Genomic DNA, 22,067 nt, shown 5'->3' with positions numbered 1-22,067 from the left:
ATTTTGCTTTAGAATGGGTTTAGAACTCTCCAAAATTATATTTACATTACATTCACTTTCAAGTTCCACGTTTAAAACGTGAACGTTTATCATTGTTGGTGTAGTAGCCAATAGGATGTCTTGCCGGGGCTCCTGGTCGATCAGCCCGTGTGTGCTGTATTTAAGCCAATGGCTCCCCTGTTGCTAGGCAAAAAAGAATACACATCCGCCAATCATCGTCGAGGAATTTTATGGGTTACGGGCGCTGAAGGCTAGAGCCCCTACCAAGATGCACCACTGCTTGTAACAGGTATTTTCCATTCTAGCAGAGAAGTGTTAAGCATGGCGACGTCGGATGTAGTTGTGGGAGCTCAGCTAGCCCCAAATTCAGTCAAATCCTTACATCTGCATCCCTTTGGAAGAAGAACTTTTGCGGAAAAGCTAATTGTTAAACAACTCGGACCAGACAAGCCAGAAGTGAAAATAACCCAACAGACGCGAGAAAAGGGGAAAACATACACCAGAAGCTTTTCCCGAGATTGGTTCGATCGAAAGGCATGGCTAGCTGTGGGTATGTCAATGCCATCTTTTGTTTTCTTTGCCTGCTGTTTAAAACAAGTGCGTGTGATAGACAGTTCGTGGACACAGACAGGAAGGACAGAACTGAAGCATTGGTCAGAACGCGTTTAAAAACATGTGCGGTCAAGAGTGCAATTTGTTGTTTCTAAGTTGTGAGCTGTTACTGTTTCATACCAGTTAAAATAATCTTTCTTCTCATACTCATACAGCTGCAGTATACATGTCTTTAAAAAAACTAAATTGTTGTAGTAGTTGTAGTAACAAAAAACTGTTGTTCCCTAGTATAATGTATTGTTATGTGTTGGCACTTTCTATCTGGACATGGACCATAATAAACATGTAACTTGTTCATTATCATTACCTGTGAAACAATTGATTTCTACATGGCAGATATATTAATATTGTCTTTAGACCATTGGTATTGACTGGTTGGAGTTATTTTATTGGTATAGGCAAGGGGCTGTTTTAAAACTGAGCAGCACTTCTCTGCATCAACAGCTCACGTCTCGTTTTTAAATTATTGGCCTACATGAAATAGCGAACAACAAATGTATCATTGTGAATGATTTGGGATCTCCGGCTGGCCATCCGAAAATGCACCAGAATGCAGGAAATCACATCTACGAAATTCAAAAATTTCTGGGGGAGAACCCCCAGACCCCCCGCTCAAATAGCCCCACCAAAAAAATAAATCACCAGCCGCCACTGTAAAGTATCCATCTATCTATCTATCTATCTATCTATCTATCTATCTATCTATCTATCTATCTATCTATCTATCTATCTATCTATCTATCTATCTATCTATCTATCTATCTATCTATCTATCTATCTATCTATCTAAACACTGATCTGTGTAAAAATTGAGTTCCTCAGATAACTATAAGGGTACATTTTAGTGTAAGAAACTGAAATTGAATTGTCCACACCTTCCACCGTAGTTTCTCATGTAGACCTCTAGATGGAGACATTTCACACGTTAATGCTCAGTGATCCATACTCCTATGAACTCCCGTGACTGAAACATCCCGAGCCGCCAAGATTTTAATCTTGTAGTAATGTTGCCAATGTCAGGCTTATGATTGGCCTCCATGTTGTTCACAGTTATTTTCCATGGTATTTTAGGGGAAGTCTAAACTACCGAGCTAAGCACATAAACATTTCCAGAAGCCAGAGGTATGTTGATCCTGTTTTCACTTTGGTGCAGAAGTATGTTCTTCATAACAATCACAGCAACAGGGTTAGGCCAGGTGCTTCTCTGGGCCTAGCAAATATATTTAACTGTCTCATGCTCGTAGAGATTCTGCATCCTGTGTCGTTAAGCGTTAAACGGTAGCATTATCCTGGTATAAGTATGACACGTGGTGGTGAGGTGAGGTTAAGCATGTTTACTATGTGTTGTGAGTGTATGTAAGTGTAATGTTTCATTCATTTGCTTATTAAGTCAATCATTCATTCGATCATGCATTCAATCATAGTTTTTTCTAGTAGGCGAACGATAAAATGAATGAGTAGGCTGGAGCACTGGATGTCCATAGAGATCAGGGGGGGTGTAGGTCCATAGAGATCAGGGGGGGTGTAGGTCCATAAAAACTGGAGAGGACATAGACCCACAGAGGCTGCACCGGCTGGAGCTGTTGTGAGTGCGGCTGCGGGCTGCTGGCTGCTGGCTGCTGGCGGTCTCCTGTCTCCTCTCCCATGTTGAGCTGGGCTGCTGGCTGCTGGCGGTCTCCTGTCTCCTGTCCCATGTTGAGCTGGGCTGCTGGCTGCTGGCGGTCTCCTGTCTCCTGTCCCATGTTGAGCTGGGCTGCTGGCGGTCTCCTGTCTCCTGTCCCATGTTGAGCTGGGCTGCTGGCTGCTGGCGGTCTCCTGTCTCCTGTCCCATGTTGAGCTGGGCTGCTGGCTGCTGGCGGTCTCCTGTCTCCTGTCTCCTATCCCATGTTGAGCAATAGGAGATTTGTTTGTTGGCTCAGGCACGGCATGGGCCGGTGGCCATGACAGCTGAGGCAGGCCCCTCATATTTGTCTTGTGTGTTGACTCACGAGGCCTCGGCTTCACAGAGTGCAGACGGACGCTGCAGGAATGCACTCATTGCTGCAGCTAAGAATATGCGTGTGTGAGAGAGAGAAGGAGAGTGTAAGTATGGGTGTGTGTGTGTGTGTGTGTATGTGTGTGAGTGTGCATGCCTGTGTGTTTGTATGCAGGTGTAGATTTAATTTATATGCATGCACAGCTGTGCATAGGTAGCAGTGGAATCCAGTTGTTTTCTCACTGTGTATCTGAAGGATTGTTTTTGCTGCTTTTTATGGTGCTTCAGGTTCAACCTGATCTTTCTCTCCCTCTCCCTAAATCTCTCTCTCTCTCTCCCTCTCTCTCTCTCTCTCTCTCTCTCTCCCTCCCTCTCTCTCTTTCTCTTACTCCCCCCCTGCGTCTTCCTTCCCATCTCTATCTCTCCATCTCTGTCTCTATCTCTTCATCTCTCTCTCTTTCTATCCCTGTCTCTCTTTCCCTCGTTGTGAGGGTGTCCTGAGGTGCTCAGTGAAAGTCCTGGCCTCCTCAGAGCTGTACTATAAACACAGTGAGGATGGGGTGTGTGTGTGTGTGTGTGTGTGTGTGTGTGTGTGTGTGTGTGTGTGTGTGTGTGTGTGTGTGTGTGTGAGGATGGGGTGAGCCTCTGGTTGCTGACTCCCTACCCCACCGGGCCTGTCTGGGCTGGCCCCTTTCACACTGATAGCTTACCTGAGTCATCTGGAGCTTTCTCTTTTACCCCAGCAAACACACACAGACACACACACACACACACACACACAAAAGTAAACATGTACACATACACACACTCACACAAAAGCTAGCACACATATGCATGCACACACACTCACACACACACACACACACACACACACACACACACACATATACACACTAAAGCAAACATGTACTCATATACACTCACACAAAAGCTAGCACACATGCACGCACACACACATACACTCACACACTCACACACACACACACACATACAAATGTGTGGAATCATATAAAGACACACAGGAACACACACAGACAAAAGCACACACACTGCAGAGGTATAGTCGCCGCTTTATATCCACTCACACACACGCAACCCCCCCACCTCCCTCTTAAAAACACAGCCCATATTTCTCCTAATCATTCCCCACACTTCTCTTCTTCCTAAGAAGAATAACATTTGCTCTGCAGGGTGGAGCCAGCCAAGCCTTGGCAGTCATTGTCACATTTAAGGCCACTCGTGCAAACAAGAACAGAAATGATGGGCTTTTGGGTCGGAGCCTGACGCCCTCCCGCCCCTCCAGCACCCCACCCCCACCCCGCTCCGAGAGTGTGGATGGGCAGCTAGTCTATAGCCTCCAGGCGCAAGATTGCCAAGCTGTGTTATTGCACAAGGTGTGTTTGGGAGGAGGAGGAGGAGGAGGGCTGTGAGGTGTGTTTAAGTTGAGGGTGCAGTCAGTGCAACAACCTCAAACCAAAACAACTTGGGATTCCAAAGCTCTGCATTCTCTTTGTTTGTGTGGTGGCAGTAACTGATGAAATTCCGTTTTCTGACAATGGAAAGTGTTCTACATTCCACAGGCACTACAAAGCCACTGTCCCTCTAAATAAGTCTTTCTTTGGTTGGGGTAGATGACTTCACTGATCATTCAACACTTTTATGTTCAGTTTGTTTTTTGTATTCAGCACACACACACACACACACACACACACACACACACACACACACACACACACACACACACACACAAGCAGCACACAGTCTTTAAGGAGTTGCCAGTATTGTCCTGAACTCTTTTGCCTGTCATTCATTTTTTGTCATTCTCTCCATTGCCTTTGGCCTCCTTATGCATCACTGGCTAGAAATAAGCCGTGTGTGTGTGTGTGTGTGTGTGTGTGTGTGTGTGTGTGTGTGTGTGTGTGTGTGTGAGTGTGACTGAGATTACATTGAATATGAGAGAGAGAGAGACCTACAAGGAGACCCTTTGGGTAAATTCACATTTTGCTCACCTCCTGGGAATAGCACTGTAGACTATATGGTAACAGATATAGAGCTCTATCAGATCATTCACTGTTCAGCCACTAACACCTCTTTCTGATCATAGCCAAATAACTATATATCTCAAAAAGAGAGGGACTAACGCCACATCAAACCAGGCCAGTAAGCTGGCTCACCTCAGGAATCCATACAGATGGGCTCAAAACATTACAGAACCATTCCAGAAAGCAATAGGCAACCGAGAACACTCTTAGATACTTTTCTGGAAACCACATATGCTCACACTAGAGAAGGTGTTGATTTGGCAGTAAATAATATAAATAGCATTTTTGAAAAGACAGCAGAGAAAGCACAACTAAAGAAGAAGAAAAAAAGTAATCCTAAATTTAAAAAGGAGGACATTTGGTTCGACCTAGAGTGCCAAAACATGAGAAAAGAATTACGAAATCTATCTAACCAAAAACACAGAGACCCAAACAATATGAACATACGCCTTTATTTACTGTGAAATGCTCAAAAAATATAAACTTACACTTAGACTCCTCTCCATTACTGAAATGGAGCTAAAAAACAAAACAAGAAAGCTGAAAAATAAAAAATCACCAGGGTTAGACTGTGTTCTAAATTAGATGCTAAAATGCCTGAGCACAAAATTCCAAACTGGCATCTTAAAACTACTCAACTTAGTTCTGAGTGTAGGTTACTACCCTGCCATCTGGAATCAAGGACTCATAACGGCAATTTTCAAATCTGGTGACAAATTCGACCCTAGTAATTACAGAGGAATTTGTGTGAACAGTAACCTAGGGAAGCTATTTTGTAGTATAATACATTCTAGAGTCCAAAACTTCCTTACGGAGCACAATACCCTGAGCAAATGTCAAATTGGATTCTTACCAAACTACCGCACTTCTGGTCATATTTACACCCTACACACCCTAATTGAGAGACATGTGATCCAAAACAAAACTAAAATATATGCATGCTTTATTGATTTTAAACAAGCATTTGATTCTATTTGACACACAGGTTTATTTTACAAAGTTATAGAAAGTGGTGTTGGGGGAAAAACCTATGACCTGATAAAATCAATGTAATCAGGAAGTAAGTGCGCAATAAAAATTGGAAGCAAGAGAACAAAATTCCTCTCCCAGAAGCGTGGGGTGAGACAAGGCGGCTGCCTAAGCCCAACCCTATTTAACATCTATATAAACGAATTGGCAAGAATCATAGAAAAATCAACAGCACCTGGTGTCACCCTACATGACTCGGAAACAAAACTCCTGCTTTATGCCGATGACCTGGTTCTGCTGTCACCCACTGAACAGGCTTTACAGCAAAACCTGGATCTGCTAGAGCAGTATTGCCAGACCTGGGCCCTGGCAGTAAACCTAAACAAAACTAAAATAATGATATTCGAAAAAAGATCTAGATCTCAGATACAAAAACGCAACTTTACAATAGGGGCACACTCAATTGAACACACAAATAACTACAGATATTTAGGCTTAATAATCAACTCAAATGGAAAGTTCAATCTTGCAGTGAATGATCTGAGAGAAAAAGCACGCAGGGCTTTCTATGCCATAAAACGACAAATCCCTGTAGAAATTCCAATCCGAATCTGGCTCAAACAAATTTGAATCAGTAATTGAGCCAATTGCCCTTTATGGCAGTGAGGTGTGGGGTCCACTTACAAATCAGGAATTCAACAAATGGGAAAAGCATCCAATTGAGACCTTGCATTCTGAGTTCTGCAAAAGCATTTAAAAAGTTCACAGATGTACCATACATAATGCATGCAGGGCAGAATTAGGCCAATATCCATTGATTACAAAAATACAGAAAAGGGCAATCAAATTTTGGAAGCACTTAAAAGCAGTGACCCCCACTCCCATCATTATAAAGCCCTGCAATACCAAGAGTTGAGCAAAGATACATGTCCCCTCACTCAGCTGGTCCTGAGCCTGAGCTCTTCAGATCCCCACACACACACTAACCCCCTACTAACACCTCAGGATCAGAACAGAAAGGCACCTGAAATTAGAATAAGCCAAATTGGAAAAACAATGAAGCAAAATGACATAACCCATTGTGAAACACGAACAAAGACACAAAGTAAAATGCAATTCTATCTGGCCCTAAACAGAAACTATACTTTAGCACCCTATTTAACCCTGATCACAGACAAAAATCTGAGAACCACGTTGACAAAGTACAGACTCAGTGAAAACATTAATCAAATTCATGTATGTTCATGTCTGTTGTTGTGTTAATCCCCTGATGATAATTAATATGTATTATTGTTCCCACTTCTCCCTTTCCCCTTCTGATGTACCCTATGTATAGGTATATGTATTGTTTATGTAATCACTTATATATGTATTGTTTATGTAATCATTTTTATATATCCAAACCAAATGCTTTGGCAATACTTTACAACGCTATGGTCATGCCAATAAAGCTTCTTTTGAATTTGAATTTGAATAAAGAGAGAGAGTTGGAGTGTGGGATAGAGAGAGCGAGAGAGTTGGAGGGAGGTTATGAAATATAGACTACCGGTAGGTCTAAGAGGAGAAATAATGAGAGGCAGAGGGAGGGAAAGTGAGATAGAGATAGAGAGGTTGGGGGAGGGATAGAGAGAGAGAGAGAGAGAGAGAGAGAGAGAGAGAGATAGATGGAGGAAAAGTGAGAGAGAGATAGAGAGGTTGGGGGAGGGATAGAGAGAGAGAGCGCGAGAGAGAGAGAGAGAGATTCCCTGAGGTGGAGGCAGGTCATCAGTGTGGGTCCATAAACAATAAGGCTCCAGTGTCTGAGTCACCCTGAGGCACACCATTCACTCGGCCCCCTCACCTCTCACACCTCACCTTACAGACCTGTTTGCATTCTGTGTGTGTGTGTGTGTGTGTGTGTGTGTGTGTGTGTGTGTGTGTGTGTGTGTGTGTGTGTGTGTGTGTGTGTGTGAGAGAGTGAGATGGACAGCCATGCTAGAGCGTCTTCCTTAGGTGGTAAGAGTGTGTGTACATGTGTTGGGGTAGGTGACCTCCTCAGGTGGCGTGTATGTGTGTGTAGCTTTAAGTGGTTGTGTGTCTGTGTATAACTTCCTGCTGTGTGAAGATTTACTGCAATGAATTACGCTCATCTGAAGAAAAACTACTTTTGAGGGTTTGAAAGTACAAAAGCACTTCTGTTCGGAGAACCAAGAGGTTGAATTTTGGACGTCTGACTTAAGTCAGACTCTCCTTCTCCCACATGCCTCTGTGACAGGTGAGCTGGAGCTGGAGATCTCACGGGCTGATTTTACATTAACTTTCTGTGAGGGTATCTACAAGCCCTCCCCAGACATCCAACCTAAGGAACTAGACACACTTTGAAACTTTGTGTGCACGACATTGCAAACAGAGGGTGGATAATGCTGTTCACTCTGAGGCAGAAATGGCTTCCAGTCAGATCGTTGGAGCTTTTGTTTCTGTGTGGATTCAAAAAAACACAAAACTCTGCACTCCAAACAGTGATTGATGGATGGACCATTAATACAGCATTGTGTAAGACGCTCTTTAGCAGAAAGGTGAACGGGCGCCAGTGTAATTTCAAAGAGTGAACATGCTGGCTGTGAGTCCCCTATGCCTAGTGCCAGGTGTGAGAGAGTGTCTTCTGTGGCTTCATCAGAGAGAGAGAGATAGAAAGAAAGGAAGAAAAAGAGGGGGAGAGAGAGAGAAGCAGAAAGACAGGCCCTGAGGCTCTTTTCATTAAAATCTATTTATTTAAAATGGCGTAAGAAAGAAAAAGGGAGAACCAGGAGGAGAGGGAAAAAAAGAGCTGACAAACACACTGAGGTCGCCCTGCGGCTCACTAAACACTAGATTGCTGTTGCGTTTCTTAAAGGAGGAGGCCCCCAGGAGACGCATGTGTGTGACATTTTTGGCGTTGTGCGAGTGTGTTGGCACAGGGGGGGGTCGGACGAGATGACGGCAGGGGCACGGGGGTCAAGCTGACCTATATGCCAGCGAGGAGAGCGCATGTGAATCACTGGACAGATATAGCCGTCTCGGATGCGACAAACAAAAGAGCCTCTCCGCTTTTGGTTCTCTTAGTTCCGCCTGATTTTGTCCTAGGGGGGTGGCTGTGCGCTCAGAAGTCTGTTTTATACACACACGCACACACACACACACACACACACAAACACATACAGAGAGAGAGAGAGAGATTCATGGTCAGTTAATCCATAATGAGCATTGGAGATGTTGTGATTTATTTTTAAGTGCTTGCAAATGGCTGCCGTGACAGAGATAAGTGCAACGCCTGCTGACGTTGCCTCAAGCCTCGGCCGTATATACATCCTTGCCTCACCTGTTTATTTTCAATGATTTGTGTGCACACCAGAAAATAGACCTCCACAGGTTATGTGATTGTTTCATTTAAAAAAAAGCTCATCTTAATCCACGTTGGGATCCAAGAGACATTATAATCCCCTGGCCTCAAAGCAGAAGTCTGCTGTACTGGTTGAACATGGAGAACTTAGAAACTCCGAACCAGAAAGTGAACTGTGCCCGGGGTCACAGGTTACATCTGATGGAGTTGTGTGCACTTAGCATTTACATGCTGGGGTACCTGTGCAGAGGAACGTTTGTGAATGTGTGTGAGTGTGTGTGTGTGTGTGTGTGTGTGTTGATGTAGTAGTAGAAGTATGACAGTTGTATTTTTGTAACCTATGTTTTTCCTCTAACTATCTGTGTGTGTGTGTGTGTGTGTGTGTGTGTGTCCAGGAGAGAGGGTGAGGGTCTACGTATCTTCTGGGACCGCCTGAGGGAACCTGTCTTCTCTTCACGTTGGAACCCCTTCACCATGGATTACCCATACTGCACCTTCACCCACCATCCTGTCAGAGGCTTGGACCAGTTCGCCACGCTCTGTGAGGTGAGAGCTACACATCAGCTCCCGCGTCCTAGACACAGCAGATTAAGGGCCCACACACAGGATACACATTGCAGTTCAACAGAGAGACACAATGCAAGTGTTGAGTGTGGAGCACAGTATACCGGGGTCGAAGTTGACCAGATTTATACTGGATTGTCTGAATGCACACAAATATCACAGAATACAATATTGGTAAACTGTGAAATCCAACTCAAACTATCTGTGAGTTTAGAAAGTCCCCATACCAAAGTATGACTAACACATCAGAGTAACAGTGATTCTAATTAAAGCATCATAGAGTTCTTACTAAGGAAACGTCTGTCTGCACCTTTGCTCTTTTGAGATTAATATGTTGCCCTGTAGCTATGCAGGAACGGACAAATAAAACTTTCATTGTTTGATGACACAAGCTCTATCAACTCGGCAGGGCTGTGTGATGTGCTGTATCGTGAGTCTTGGCAGGGCTGTGTAAAGTGATGTATCGTGAGTCTTGGCAGGGCTGTGTAATGTGATGTATCGCGAGTCTTGGCAGGGCTGTGTAATGTGATGTATCGCGAGTCTTGGCAGGGCTGTGTAATGTGATGTATCATGACTCAGGGGTGAGCAAGCCTGACTCTTTGAGAAGAGTTCACTCACAATTTCTGGAGAACACATACAGTACGTACTGTAGGTTGCCAGTGCACAGGAGCGTGGTGGTTTGCAGTCAGGTGTGGAGTTGCACTTCAGGCCTCCTCAGTTCTCTCTGGCTCCCTCTGAAAGGGTCTTGATTAACACACAGCCCTTATCAGTCCTACCGCAGATGACTCCCAGTCCGGTTCAGTGACACCTCAGTTTTTCACTTGATTGAGACAGGTTGCAGTGATGGTGTTATGGTTACATTTATTGCCCTTTGTATTAACTTATAACCTGCGTACAGCATTGCACAAGCGCTTAACAGGACATGGTTGACTGAGGTGCCAGACGCTCAATGACGTGTTTATTACTGCACTGTGCCTCCAATGGAAATGATATTACACAATGTATTCACCTAGTATTAGAGGAAGTGGACCAACATACATGGTACATACAATACAAATTAATTCCTTTAGTACTAAACTCACTAACTATACCTCATTATTTGAGGTGACTTAAAATGAATGGTGACCATTCAAATGATTGATCTCTACACGCATAAGACGTGGCTGTGAAGTAGCAGTACAGTGCATACTTGGACTGGGATATCTAAGAGGGATTTAAGGGCATGGCTGTCAAGGGGGAACGGTGAAACAACCGCCCCCCCCCCCCCCCCCCCCAGCACAGGCGATCACATTGACACCTGACTTGACCTTCGACCCTTGTCCCTCCACAATGACACGTCACCACCCCCTGTCTATGCCCTGAATGTTGCTAAAGGAGTAAGGGTGGAGGCCACACAGGTGACCCTTTGAGGTCACATAACCGTTCATTTAACCCCTCCAACCCCACCTCAACCCCCTGGCAGCCCACAGCCATTCCACACATAACCCAACCCCATCCCACCACACACCCCCGCAAGCTGTGCAGCTGGGCACTGATCTAAGACATGTATCACACTGACCAGTGGTATCAGCGTCAGAAGTGGTAGAATGTCTCTCGTTTGCCATGCTTTGGCAATGGAATGGGTGAGACCGTTAGTGTTATAATAATATAATAATAAACTGCCAGTGGAGCAGCAACTTTTGCAATTTTTGCAACCTTCAGTTTAGTGTATCCTAGCAACGTTTCAGGCATTCTTAAATCAGATCAGTTTGGTAGGGTAAGGATGTCCAGAGTGACAAGAAGTCTTGTGTTCATCACACAGGCAAAAATAATCACTTAGCAACTAAATAGCACTTTGTTTGAGGGAAAGAATTGTTGTGGTCTGAGCGTTGCATTATACTTCGCTATAACTGTATAGCTATTTCCACTGTGATGACCAACTAAATCACAACGGCAAATAAAGGAGTGGATCAAGAAACAGAAACAGAAATGTTTTGACAGACGCAGTGTCTCCATTCTCAATGAGGCACATCTAAACTCACATTTTCAATGGGTACATGATAATGAGGTCAGGGATCCATGCAGAAAGATTCCAGCACACGGTTTCTTACCAAGTTCCAAAGAGCATCAGAGCAATAAAGTGATACATGGGAGACACGGTGTGCTGAACTCTCGTTTCTGACCCAGTGTCTTCCCCATCCCCTCTCTCCCTGCCCTCTCTATCTTCCCTCTCACCCTCTCTCCCTGCCCTCTCTCCCTGCCCTCTCCTCCTGCCCTCCCCTCTCTCCCTCTCTCCCGGCCCTCTCTCCCTCTCTCCCTGCCCTCTCTCCCTGCCCTCTCTCCCTCTCCCTGCCCTCTCTCCATCCCCTCTCTCCCTGCCCTCTCTCCATCCCCTCTCTCCCTGCCCTCTCTCCATCCCCTCTCTCCATCCCCTCTCCCCCTGCCCTCTCCCCCTGCCCTCTCTCCCTGCCCTCTCTCCCTGCCCTCTCTCCCTGCCCTCTCTCCATCCCCTCTCTCCATCCCCTCTCTCCCTGCCCTCTCTCCATCCCCTCTCTCCCTGCCCTCTCTCCCTGCCCTCGCTCCATCCCATCTCTTCATCCTCTCTCTCCCTGCCCTCTCTCCCTGCCCTCTCTCCATCCCCTCTCTCCCTGCCCTTTCTCCCTGCCCTCTCTCCATCCTCTCTCTCCCTGCCCTCTGTCCCTGCCCTCTCTCCCTCTCTCCCTGCCCTCTCTCCCTGCCCTCTCCTCCTGCCCTCCCCTCTCTCCCTCTCTCCCTGCCCTCTCTCCCTCTCTCCCTGCCCTCTCTCCCTGCCCTCTCTCCCTGCCCTCTCTCCATCCCCTCTCTCCCTGCCCTCTCTCCATCCCCTCTCTCCCTGCCCTCTCTCCATCCCCTCTCTCCATCCCCTCTCCCCCTGCCCTCTCCCCCTGCCCTCTCTCCCTGCCCTCTCTCCCTGCCCTCTCTCCCTGCCCTCTCTCCCTGCCCTCTCTCCATCCCCTCTCTCCATCCCCTCTCTCCCTGCCCTCTCTCCATCCCCTCTCTCCCTGCCCTCTCTCCCTGCCCTCGCTCCATCCCCTCTCTTCATCCTCTCTCTCCCTGCCCTCTCTCCCTGCCCTCTCTCCATCCCCTCTCTCCCTGCCCTTTCTCCCTGCCCTCTCTCCATCCTCTCTCTCCCTGCCCTCTGTCCCTGCCCTCTCTCCCTGCCCTCTCTCCATCCCCTCTCTCCCTGCCCTCTCTGCCTCCCCTCTCTCCATCCCCTCTCTCCCTGCCCTCTCTCAGCTCCAGGGCTTCCAGGAGCAGCTGACTGCGGCGACGGAGCGTGCCCGAGTACGGAAGTCCATGCCTGGGAAGGCCGACGGCGTTCTGGTGTTGAACCAGCCCATCCTCATCGAGGCCTATGTGGGCCTAATGTCTATGATCAGCAACCAGAACAAGCTGGGGTACTGCCTGGCCCGCGGTAACATCGGCTTCTGAGTCCGACTGTACTGTGCTGTGGGGTCAAACTTCTGTTCTGGGGTCCTGTTGTGTCCTTTTTTGATTCTTCTCTGTGTGGGAAATAATTATAATGAGTGTATATATTAGTTTTTAATCTCAAAGTAATCTTCAAATAGAAATATCCTCATCAACAGCAATGTTGTTGAGCTTGCCAAATCTTTTGGAAAACAGCAATTATATTTGATCCAATGAATGTAACCAACCACAACCACAGTCATTATCGTTATTGTGTTTACATCCCTCTGTGGGTTTGCCTTATGTATACATTCTAACTTGTGTAAATCCATCTGGTGAGGAAACACCGCTAAGCCTGAGAACACTGTCTCAGAACACCACACCTCCCCCCTCTCTCTCTCTCTTTCTCTCTGTCTCTCTCTCTGTCTGTCTGTCTCTCTGTCTCACTCTCTCTCTCTCTCTCTGTCTCTCTCTTCTCAGAGGCCCGCTGGTGCGTGAAGGTGCATATGTCATATTTGCCTGATGGTTTAGGGGTGTATCATTACAGCCCAGCCTTACGCTGGAATTTCCCTTATTCTCTAATTGTAGCGTTCACTCCAGCATCCACAACCACCACCTCCTCCACCTCCTCCACCTCCTCCTCCTCCTCTGTTGGTTGCTATAGCAGGGCAGCTATGACAAACACTCCTAAAGCCCGGTGTTGCTCTTCCTGCGGTGTGATGACTTGGAGGTGTTTATGTGTGTGCGTGCGTGTGTGTGTGTGTGTGTGTGTGTGTGTGTGTGTGTGTGTGTGTGTGTGTGTGTGTGTGTGTGTGTGTGTGTGTGTGAATTTCACAATTCAGTGAGTTCGGGCTTCTTAGGGTTGCCAAAGAAAATCACTTTTGTAATTTGCTCAGTGTAAGTTAATAAATAATAAGTTTCACAAAGTATCTGAGTTTGTTGTGTGTTATTTGTTGTGTAAGTCAATAACTACACTGTAATATGTCCAATTGTTTTATACAAATACAAGCTCCAGAACAAAAAGACAGAAAAATATGTAAAGACTTCATCACAAGAAGAGTTACAATCTGGCCCCCCTTATAGTCTGTTTATATGGTGTGGGGGGCATACATTGGGCTGTATCTAACTCCCACTATAGTCTGTTTATATGGTATGGGGGGCATACATTGGGCTGTATCTAACTCCCACTATAGTCTGTTTATATGGTATGGGGGGCATACATTGGGCTGTATCTAACTCCCACTATAGTCTGTTTATATGGTATGGGGGGCATACATTGGGCTGTATCTAACCCCTACTATAGTCTGTTTATATGGTGTGGAGGGCATACATTGGGCTGTATCTAACCCCACTATAGTCTGTTTATATGGTATGGGGGGCATACATTGGGCTGTGTGTCTGAATACGATCAGATTCATGCATGTTTTAGAGATCAGACTTAATGACCAAATACGGCCTTCCTTTCAGCAACAGTCCAAGATCAGAGGAAATGATCTTACTCATTATTACATCACGTAGACAGAACAGTTCGGATGCACAATTATACATTTATAACTAAAAAATCTCCCGAGAGGCTTTGCTAGATTTTTCTATAGATTCCGTATATGTAAACCCTTCTATAGGCAGCCTAGACATCCCTGTATGAGATGTCCATATCTCCCCCTGACTGAGTGAAACATATAGACTACATGTATGTACACCCTTCTATAGGCAGCCTAGACATCCCTGTGTGACATGTCCTGACTTAGTGCTGAGTGAGGCCTCTGGGACGTGTGAGTGAGACGGAAGTCCTTGCACAGCTGATGCTGCCATAGCCATAGCCACTGCAGGAACACACGGCCAGCCGCGGACATGGAGAGTGAAAGGTGCGAACTGGCTGTAGCGTAATTAATCCCCTGTGGCCCTCAGCCTGTGGGAGACTCAGGCCCTTTTGTCACTTCATAGCATGCTGTCATGTAGAGGATCCCATTTTGGTTGCTGTCATTCAAAGACTTAGATTTTGTGAGTGATTTTATTTTTCTAAATTATCAGCGTCTTAACTTTCCCTTTTCTTGATAAAAAGGTTCTTGCAAGATAACAAGTACATCTGACATACAGCCACGGAAAAAATTAAGAGACCACTTCAAAATTATCAGTTTCTCTGGTTTTACTATTTATTGGTATGTGTTAAAGTAAAATGTACATTTTAGTTTTATTCTATAACCTACTGGCAACATTCCTACCAAATTTCAAATAAAAATATTGTCATTTAGATCATTTATTTGCAGAAAAATGACAATTGGTCAAAATAGCAAAAAAGATGCAGTGTCTTCAGATCTCGAATAATGCAAAGAAAACAAGCTCATATTCATTTTTAAACTACACAATACTAATGCTTTAACTTAGGAAGAGTTCAGAAATCAATATTTGGTGGAATAACCTTGATTTAAAATCACAACTTTCATGTGTCTTGGCATGCTCTCCACCAGTCTTTCACATTGCCGTTGGGTGACTTTATGCTACTCCTGGCGCAAGAATTCAAGCAGCTCGGCTTCTTTTCATGGCTTGTGACCATCCATCTTCCAATTTTCAGCTTTGCCCAACACATGGTCGTCTGATGGTTAGACGGAGACCTGGAGAGGCCTACAAGCCACAGAGTCTTGCACCTACTGTGAAATTGGACTCATCAGAGAAGACGAACTAGGAGACCCTCCAGTCCGCTTTGGTTCAATCCTTATGGTCTTTTACAAACCTCAGCCAGGCAAAGTACAACGTTGTCCCGGAAGAAAAACTTGCTTCCTTTTGCTCTGACAATGTTCCCCAACTCTGAGAAGTGTTTTTTCCAGCAGGGCAATGCTCCATGCCACACAGCCAGGCCAGTAAAGGTGTGGATGGAGTATCACCAGATCAGGACCCTGTCATGGCCAGCCCAATTTCGAGACCTGAATCCCATAAAAAAAACTCTGAAATGTGATCAAGAGGCAGATGGATGGTCACAAGCCATGAAAAGAAGCCGAGCTGCTTGAATTCTTGCGCCAGGAGTAGCATAAAGTCACCCAACGGCAATGTGAAAGACTGGTGGAGAGCATGCCAAGACACATGAAAGTTGTGATTTTAAATCAAGGTTATTCCACCAAATATTGATTTCTGAACTCTTCCTAAGTTAAAGCATTAGTATTGTGTAGTTTAAAAATGAATATGAGCTTGTTTTCTTTGCATTATTCGAAATCTGAAGACACTGCATCTTTTTTGCTATTTTGACCAATTGTCATTTTTCTGCAAATAAATGATCTAAATGACAATATTTTTATTTGAAATTTGGTAGGAATGTTGCCAGTAGGTTATAGAATAAAACTAAAATGTACATTTTACTTTAACACATACCAATAAATAGTCAAACCAGAGAAACTGCTAATTTTGAAGTGGTCTCTTAATTTTTTCCGCGGCTGTATGTGACATGGAAATGAATATAGCATATTACCGAACGAGATTTAGATTAGAACCACCACAGCTAATGCTTCTACATCGACTGTTTTATAGATAGTAGCCATGTTTGTCACCCAGTTTCCTGTGTGTTATTCTCTCTGCCGTGGGTTGTCATCCATCGGCTCGATCCCTCAGTGGAAGTGAGGAGAGATGGGCAGTGAGATGGTATGTCAAACAGTTCCGGCCTCTCGGTTGTTATGAGTTCAGTTGTATCCCATTGGATTACGCACTGGGACCCAAGGCAGGGCCCCAGTCCAAACAGCAGGGGGTGGAGATGGAGGGTAAAGAACACCTTTAACCATGGATACTCTTCACACCAGAATTCTGCTCTTAAAGACTCCATGCCATAAACACCATGAATGTTTTTTACACCAGAATTCCGCTCTTAAAGTGTGTAAAATGGACACCATACAACTTGCTTCACTGAAATGTGAACCTCTGGGTTTTTGTGTAGATGTCAGGTACAGAATCATGCTCTCCCTTCACTGAATTCTCTCACAGTGCATAGTATACTTGACAGAAAAAAGGCCCTGTTAAGACAAGTTGTTTTACACCTCAGAAAGGGGAGACAGCAGCCACCCTGTAAAGAGGAACGAGTCGTTTAAAGATGTAAAGGTGTTATCTGGGCCATGCTGGAAGGTTTGCGCTCCCAAAGGGTTAACTTCTCTCTCCCTCTGAAATGAGGACGTGTGTTTTAATCCTGGATCAGAAGCTGCCATGGCCCGGGGCGAAGGCTTCTCATCCACACAGCTCATCTCTGCACCTCCACTCATAAAAACTCTTCACAAAGCAAGCCAGGCTCACCTGCCAACAGAGCGTGCTCAAGAGAAAGATGAAGAGAAGAGGGAGGGAGGGAGAGAGGGAGCGCTAATTGGGCCAGAGGTGAACTGGCAGAAGCGTTGAGCCAAGCGAAATAAAAAATACTGAGGTGTGTTTGTTTTGCTGAAGGGCTTGAGCAACAGGTAAGTCAGTCCCAGAATATACCAATGTATCATCACCTGACTGAGAAAGTGGGATGGAAAGTTGTGTGTTGACTGGTTTTAAATATGTTCTGTATATCTTACGGGACAACTGACATCAGCCCCTCCTCTGTTCCACAGATAAAAGAAGCATATGACAACATCCCCTGGTTAGACTCTAAATGCATCTAACTGACTGTTTCACCATAAGACTGCATTGTTACAGTGCCGGAAAGGTCTCAGTCTGTCTCGCCTAGATCAACACCCAGTGTGTTATTTATTTCGGTATGTGGGGAAACTCTGAGTACAATGTTGATCTTGTTTAACTTGGGTGGTTATTGTTGGCTTTCTCCATAAGCCTACTGTTTTGCACTCGAATTGTTCTGTTGTGCACGTAATTGCCATTCTTTCTTTTCAACCACCCATCTTAAAGATGAATTCTGCTTTTGTTGCTCATTTATGGTCTGTTAAATTGAACCGGGGGAAAGATATGCCTTTACGCTTTTTGTTCATGCACATTTGATAATTGCTTGCTTTCATTTTTGCAGTTTGTCAGACTAATGGAATGTTGTCAGCCTCAAAGGATTTAATGTATAATGGTATGAGATGAAAAGTGGTGCCCAGATTGAAGTGGATTGTTGATGACTTTAACTGTGGTATGATGATGTTTCAACACTCTGGGATTTATTGGACTGAGGGAAAATAACATCCCAACATTTTGAGGAACATTTTGAGGCTGTATCAGTAGCATTGGCGGATGGGTCCTTCAAGTTCAAATCCTAAATCTGTGAGGATGTAAGATTATACACCATTTTAAGGTTCAGATGTCATTAGACATAAATTAAGTACAGGCAGATATTCTGCTGTGGGGCAGGCACTGCATAAAACCTTGACATTTCCTGATAACCTAAGAGCAATCCTGGCCCAGACGTTAAACCTGACCTTTAGTTAGGGTTTAAATATAAAGAGCACACTGGAGAGTGGATGCCTTGCCAAGAGTTGTTCTAGGGGTTTGATTTATAAACTGTCTCTCTCTCTCTCACACACACACACACACACACACACACACACACACACACACACACTCATGTGTTTGTAGGTGTGTAGACGCTTCATGGTAGACTCCTGAGAGTGAGCACCCCGGGGCTTCCTAATTAGCGTTCTTTTCCCAGCATTCCTCAGTGTAAAGGTAAGATTGCGCCTGTGGTCAAAGAATATGGGCTCCTCCTGCAACCAATTATTTGCACTAAAATAACACAACTGATCAACTGACAAGTCTCTCTCCCTTCATCCACTCTCTCTCTCTGTCACTCTCTCTCTCTCTCTCTCTCTCTCTCTCTTACTCTCTCTCCCTCCATCCATCCCCTCTCTGTCTCAATTCAATTCAATAAGCTTTATTGACATGAATGTTTTTTAACACTATTGTCAAAGCATGTTACACACACATATCAACTGAATAATGATTGTATACATATACAGTTTAACCATATATACGCACATATACAGTACATACACACATACACACACATACATACACATACACATGCACACACTGTACATACACATAGACACACATAAACACACACACACACACACACACACACACACACACACACACACACACACACACATACACATTATTCTTACTGGCTGTCCCTAAGGTTATGGCAGTCTGCTACATATCTTGCAGCTAGACTGGCCAAATCCCCATGTTCCCCAAGTATGTAAGGCAATCTTTCCTCGCCTGTGAGACCATGGAAGTTTGGGATGACCTGACTGAACCTCTCAAAAGAGTCTTTTCTAATTATGTCATATTTTGGGCATTCCATGAGGAAGTGTGCCTCCGTCTCCACAGCCCCCAGACTGCACTGTGAGCACAGCCTCTCCTCTCTGGGCAGCCAGGTCTGCCTGCGTCTGCCTTTTTCGATGGCGAGATGGTGCTCGCTGAGTCTGTACATTGTCAATGTTTTCCTGAGCTTAGGGTCTTTTACCGTGCTCAGGTAAGGAGCTGTTTTATATTCACGTTTTAGGGCCAAATAGCATTGTAATTTAGATTGTGTTTTTGTGACTTCTTTCCAATATGTAATGTATTTTTCCCTTTCAGTGTTAACAATTTGGTTGGGCCTAATTTTTCTGACAATTAAGTTGTCCTGAGACTGGATGATTTTGGTTGGTGTTATGTCACTCAGTCTAAGGACAAGTTGGCTCAGTACACTCTTTTCTATATTCTGCTCTTGGCATTTCAGGGCTAAATAGTGGAGTGAGAGGGGTCGCTTGTATTTAAATGTTGCCAAAATTTGAGGGCTCTTTTTTTAATATTAATGATAAGTGGGTACTGGCCTAATTCTGCCCTGCATGCATTGTTTGGAGTTTTCCTCTGTACTCGGAGGATGCTTTTACAGAACTCTGCATGCAGGGCTTCAGTTGGGTGTTTGTCTATATTGGGAAATTCGTTGTGTGTTACTGGACCCCACACCTCGGAGCCATATAGTGCGATTGGTTCAATTACACTTTGAAACATTTTGATCCAAATTCTAATTGGTAGATCTAGTCTAGTGGATCTTTTGATAGCGTAAAATGCTCTTTTAGCTTTTTCTTTAAGTTCCTTCACAGCCAAGCCAAAGTTCCCTGTTGGGGTGAGGGTTATTCCTAGGTAGGTGTAGCTTTTTGTTTGGTCAACTTTGGTGTTGCCAATTTTAAAGTTGTTAGTTGTTCCCTTTAGGCCTGAGCGTTTTTGGAAGATTAAGACCTTGGTTTTTTGGAGATTTATTTTTAGGGCCCATGTCTGGCAGAAGTTTGCTAGTACATTCATGTGATGCTGCAAGCCCTGTTGGGTTGGTGACAACAAAACCAAGTCATCTGCAAAGAGCAAGCATTTAACTTCAGTGTCCTGCAGCATGAGTCCTGGTCCATCAGAGTTCTGCAGTGTGTTTGCTAATTCATCTATGTAGATATTAAAGAGTGTAGGGCTCAAACTGCAGCCCTGTCGGACTCCCCTATTTTGGTGTCCTATTATGGGCAATTTTAACAGCGCATTTACTATTTGAATACATAGATTTGATTACATCGTATACTTTTCCTCCGATACCACACTGGATGAGTTTATACAGTAGGCCCTTATGCCAAATGGAATCAAATGCCTTCTGGAAGTCCACAAAGCAAGCAAATATTTTTACTTTACTTTGGTGTACATATTTATCAATAAGGGTTTTAATTGTGAATATATGATCTGATGTGCGATGGTGTGGTAGGAATCCAATTTGATTTTTATGCAAGACTTGTGTTCTGTGAGGTGATCAATTATTCTAGTGTTTATTATGCTGCAGAGCACTTTACCAAGGTTGCTGTTGACACAGATGCCCCTGTAATAGTTTGGTCCAGCTTGTCACCACTCTTATATATGGGTGTGATAAGTCCTTCATTCCAGGAATCAGGGAAGTAACCAATATTTAATATGAGATTGAAAAGTTTTAGAATAGCCAATTTAAACTTCACGTCTGTATGTATGAGCATTTCATTCAGGATGCCATCTAAACCACAGGCTTTTCTGGGTTGTAGTTTGTGTAGCTTTTCATCAAGCTCTTTTGGAGTTATTAGGAAATCCAGTGGGTTTTAATTTTGTTTTATGACTGTCGTAAGGTTTTCTAATCTGATATTTGTTGTTGGTCAGAATTTAGGGTGATATTCTCGAAAAGATTTTTGAAGTGCTCTTTCCATATATCACCATTCTGAATTGTAAGGTCATCATTGGGCCTTTTGTTCAGATGTTTCCATTGATGCCAGAATTTGTTTGAGTTGATTGATTCCTCTAGATCATTAAGCTGGTTTTGTATATATTGTTTTTTCTTTGTTCTTACTGTATGTTTGTATCTTTTAAGGCATTCCATGTACTGGGCACGTATTTCTTGGTTGTCTGGTTGGCGATGTTTTTGATTTGATAGTTTTCTCAGGTCTTTCCTTTGTTGTTTGCAATCAAAATCGATCCATTCATCTGTTTTTATTTTCTTTTGTTTGTTTTTTATTGGTGGGCAAGTTTGAGATTTGAGCCACATGATTAAATATTTGGTTTAGCTGATACACACCCAGATTAATGCCTTCTTTGCTGTGTGGGTAGTGTGACACTAAGAATGCATTCAGAAGTGACTGAGTATCTGGGTGGGCTACTGCCCTTTGATAATTTTCAGAACTGAAACTGTCTCTCTGTCTGTCTTTCTCTCTCTCTCTCCCTCCATCCACCCCCTTTGTCTCTCTCTCTCTATCTCTCTCTCTCTTCCTCTCTCTCCCTCCATCCATCCCCTCTCTGTCTCCCTTTCTCTCTCTCTCTCCCTCCATCCACCCCCTCTGTCTCTGTCTCTCTTTCTCTCTCTCCATCCACCCCCTCTCTGTTTCTCTTTCTCTCTCTCTCCCCCTCCATCCAACCCCTCTCTGTCTCTCTCTCCCCCTCTCCATTTTTGTTTCTCTCCTTTTCCCTCTCCTCTCTCTTTTGTCCTTTGTGACTCTCTCTCTCTCTCTCTCTCTCTCTCTCTCTCTCTCTCTGTCCCACAACCATGAGTTAAAGTTAATAGTTAAAACATAATGTTTTTTAAACTTCCATTGCTTTCCCAAAATTTGACTCCACAGTTGACTCTTCTCCTTGGTAAGCTGATAGTCCTGCATGACACAGACCTGACAGCTTACCTGACTGGCAGAATTGCTCC

At 44.4% G+C, this 22,067-nt stretch overlaps 1 protein-coding gene across 1 annotated transcript in view; it reads left to right on the top strand.

Moving 5' to 3' along the window:
* The window catches only part of tprg1 (tumor protein p63 regulated 1), a 35,913-nt gene extending 22,282 nt beyond the window's left edge, over positions 1-13,631 (top strand). The window contains exons 5-6 of the mRNA XM_080832335.1: positions 9,352-9,502; positions 12,776-13,631. Coding sequence (XP_080688461.1) covers positions 9,352-9,502; positions 12,776-12,970 — 346 coding nt within the window. The 3' untranslated portion in view covers positions 12,971-13,631. The remainder of the gene's footprint in view (positions 1-9,351; positions 9,503-12,775) is intronic.
* The last annotated feature ends 8,436 nt before the right edge of the window (positions 13,632-22,067 follow it).

This window comes from Sprattus sprattus, assembly GCF_963457725.1.
Source record: "Sprattus sprattus genome assembly, chromosome: 2".
Lineage (NCBI taxonomy): Eukaryota > Metazoa > Chordata > Actinopteri > Clupeiformes > Clupeidae > Sprattus > Sprattus sprattus.
The sequence above is the reverse complement of the archived record's forward strand: the minus strand, read 5'-3'. Positions and strand labels throughout refer to the sequence as shown.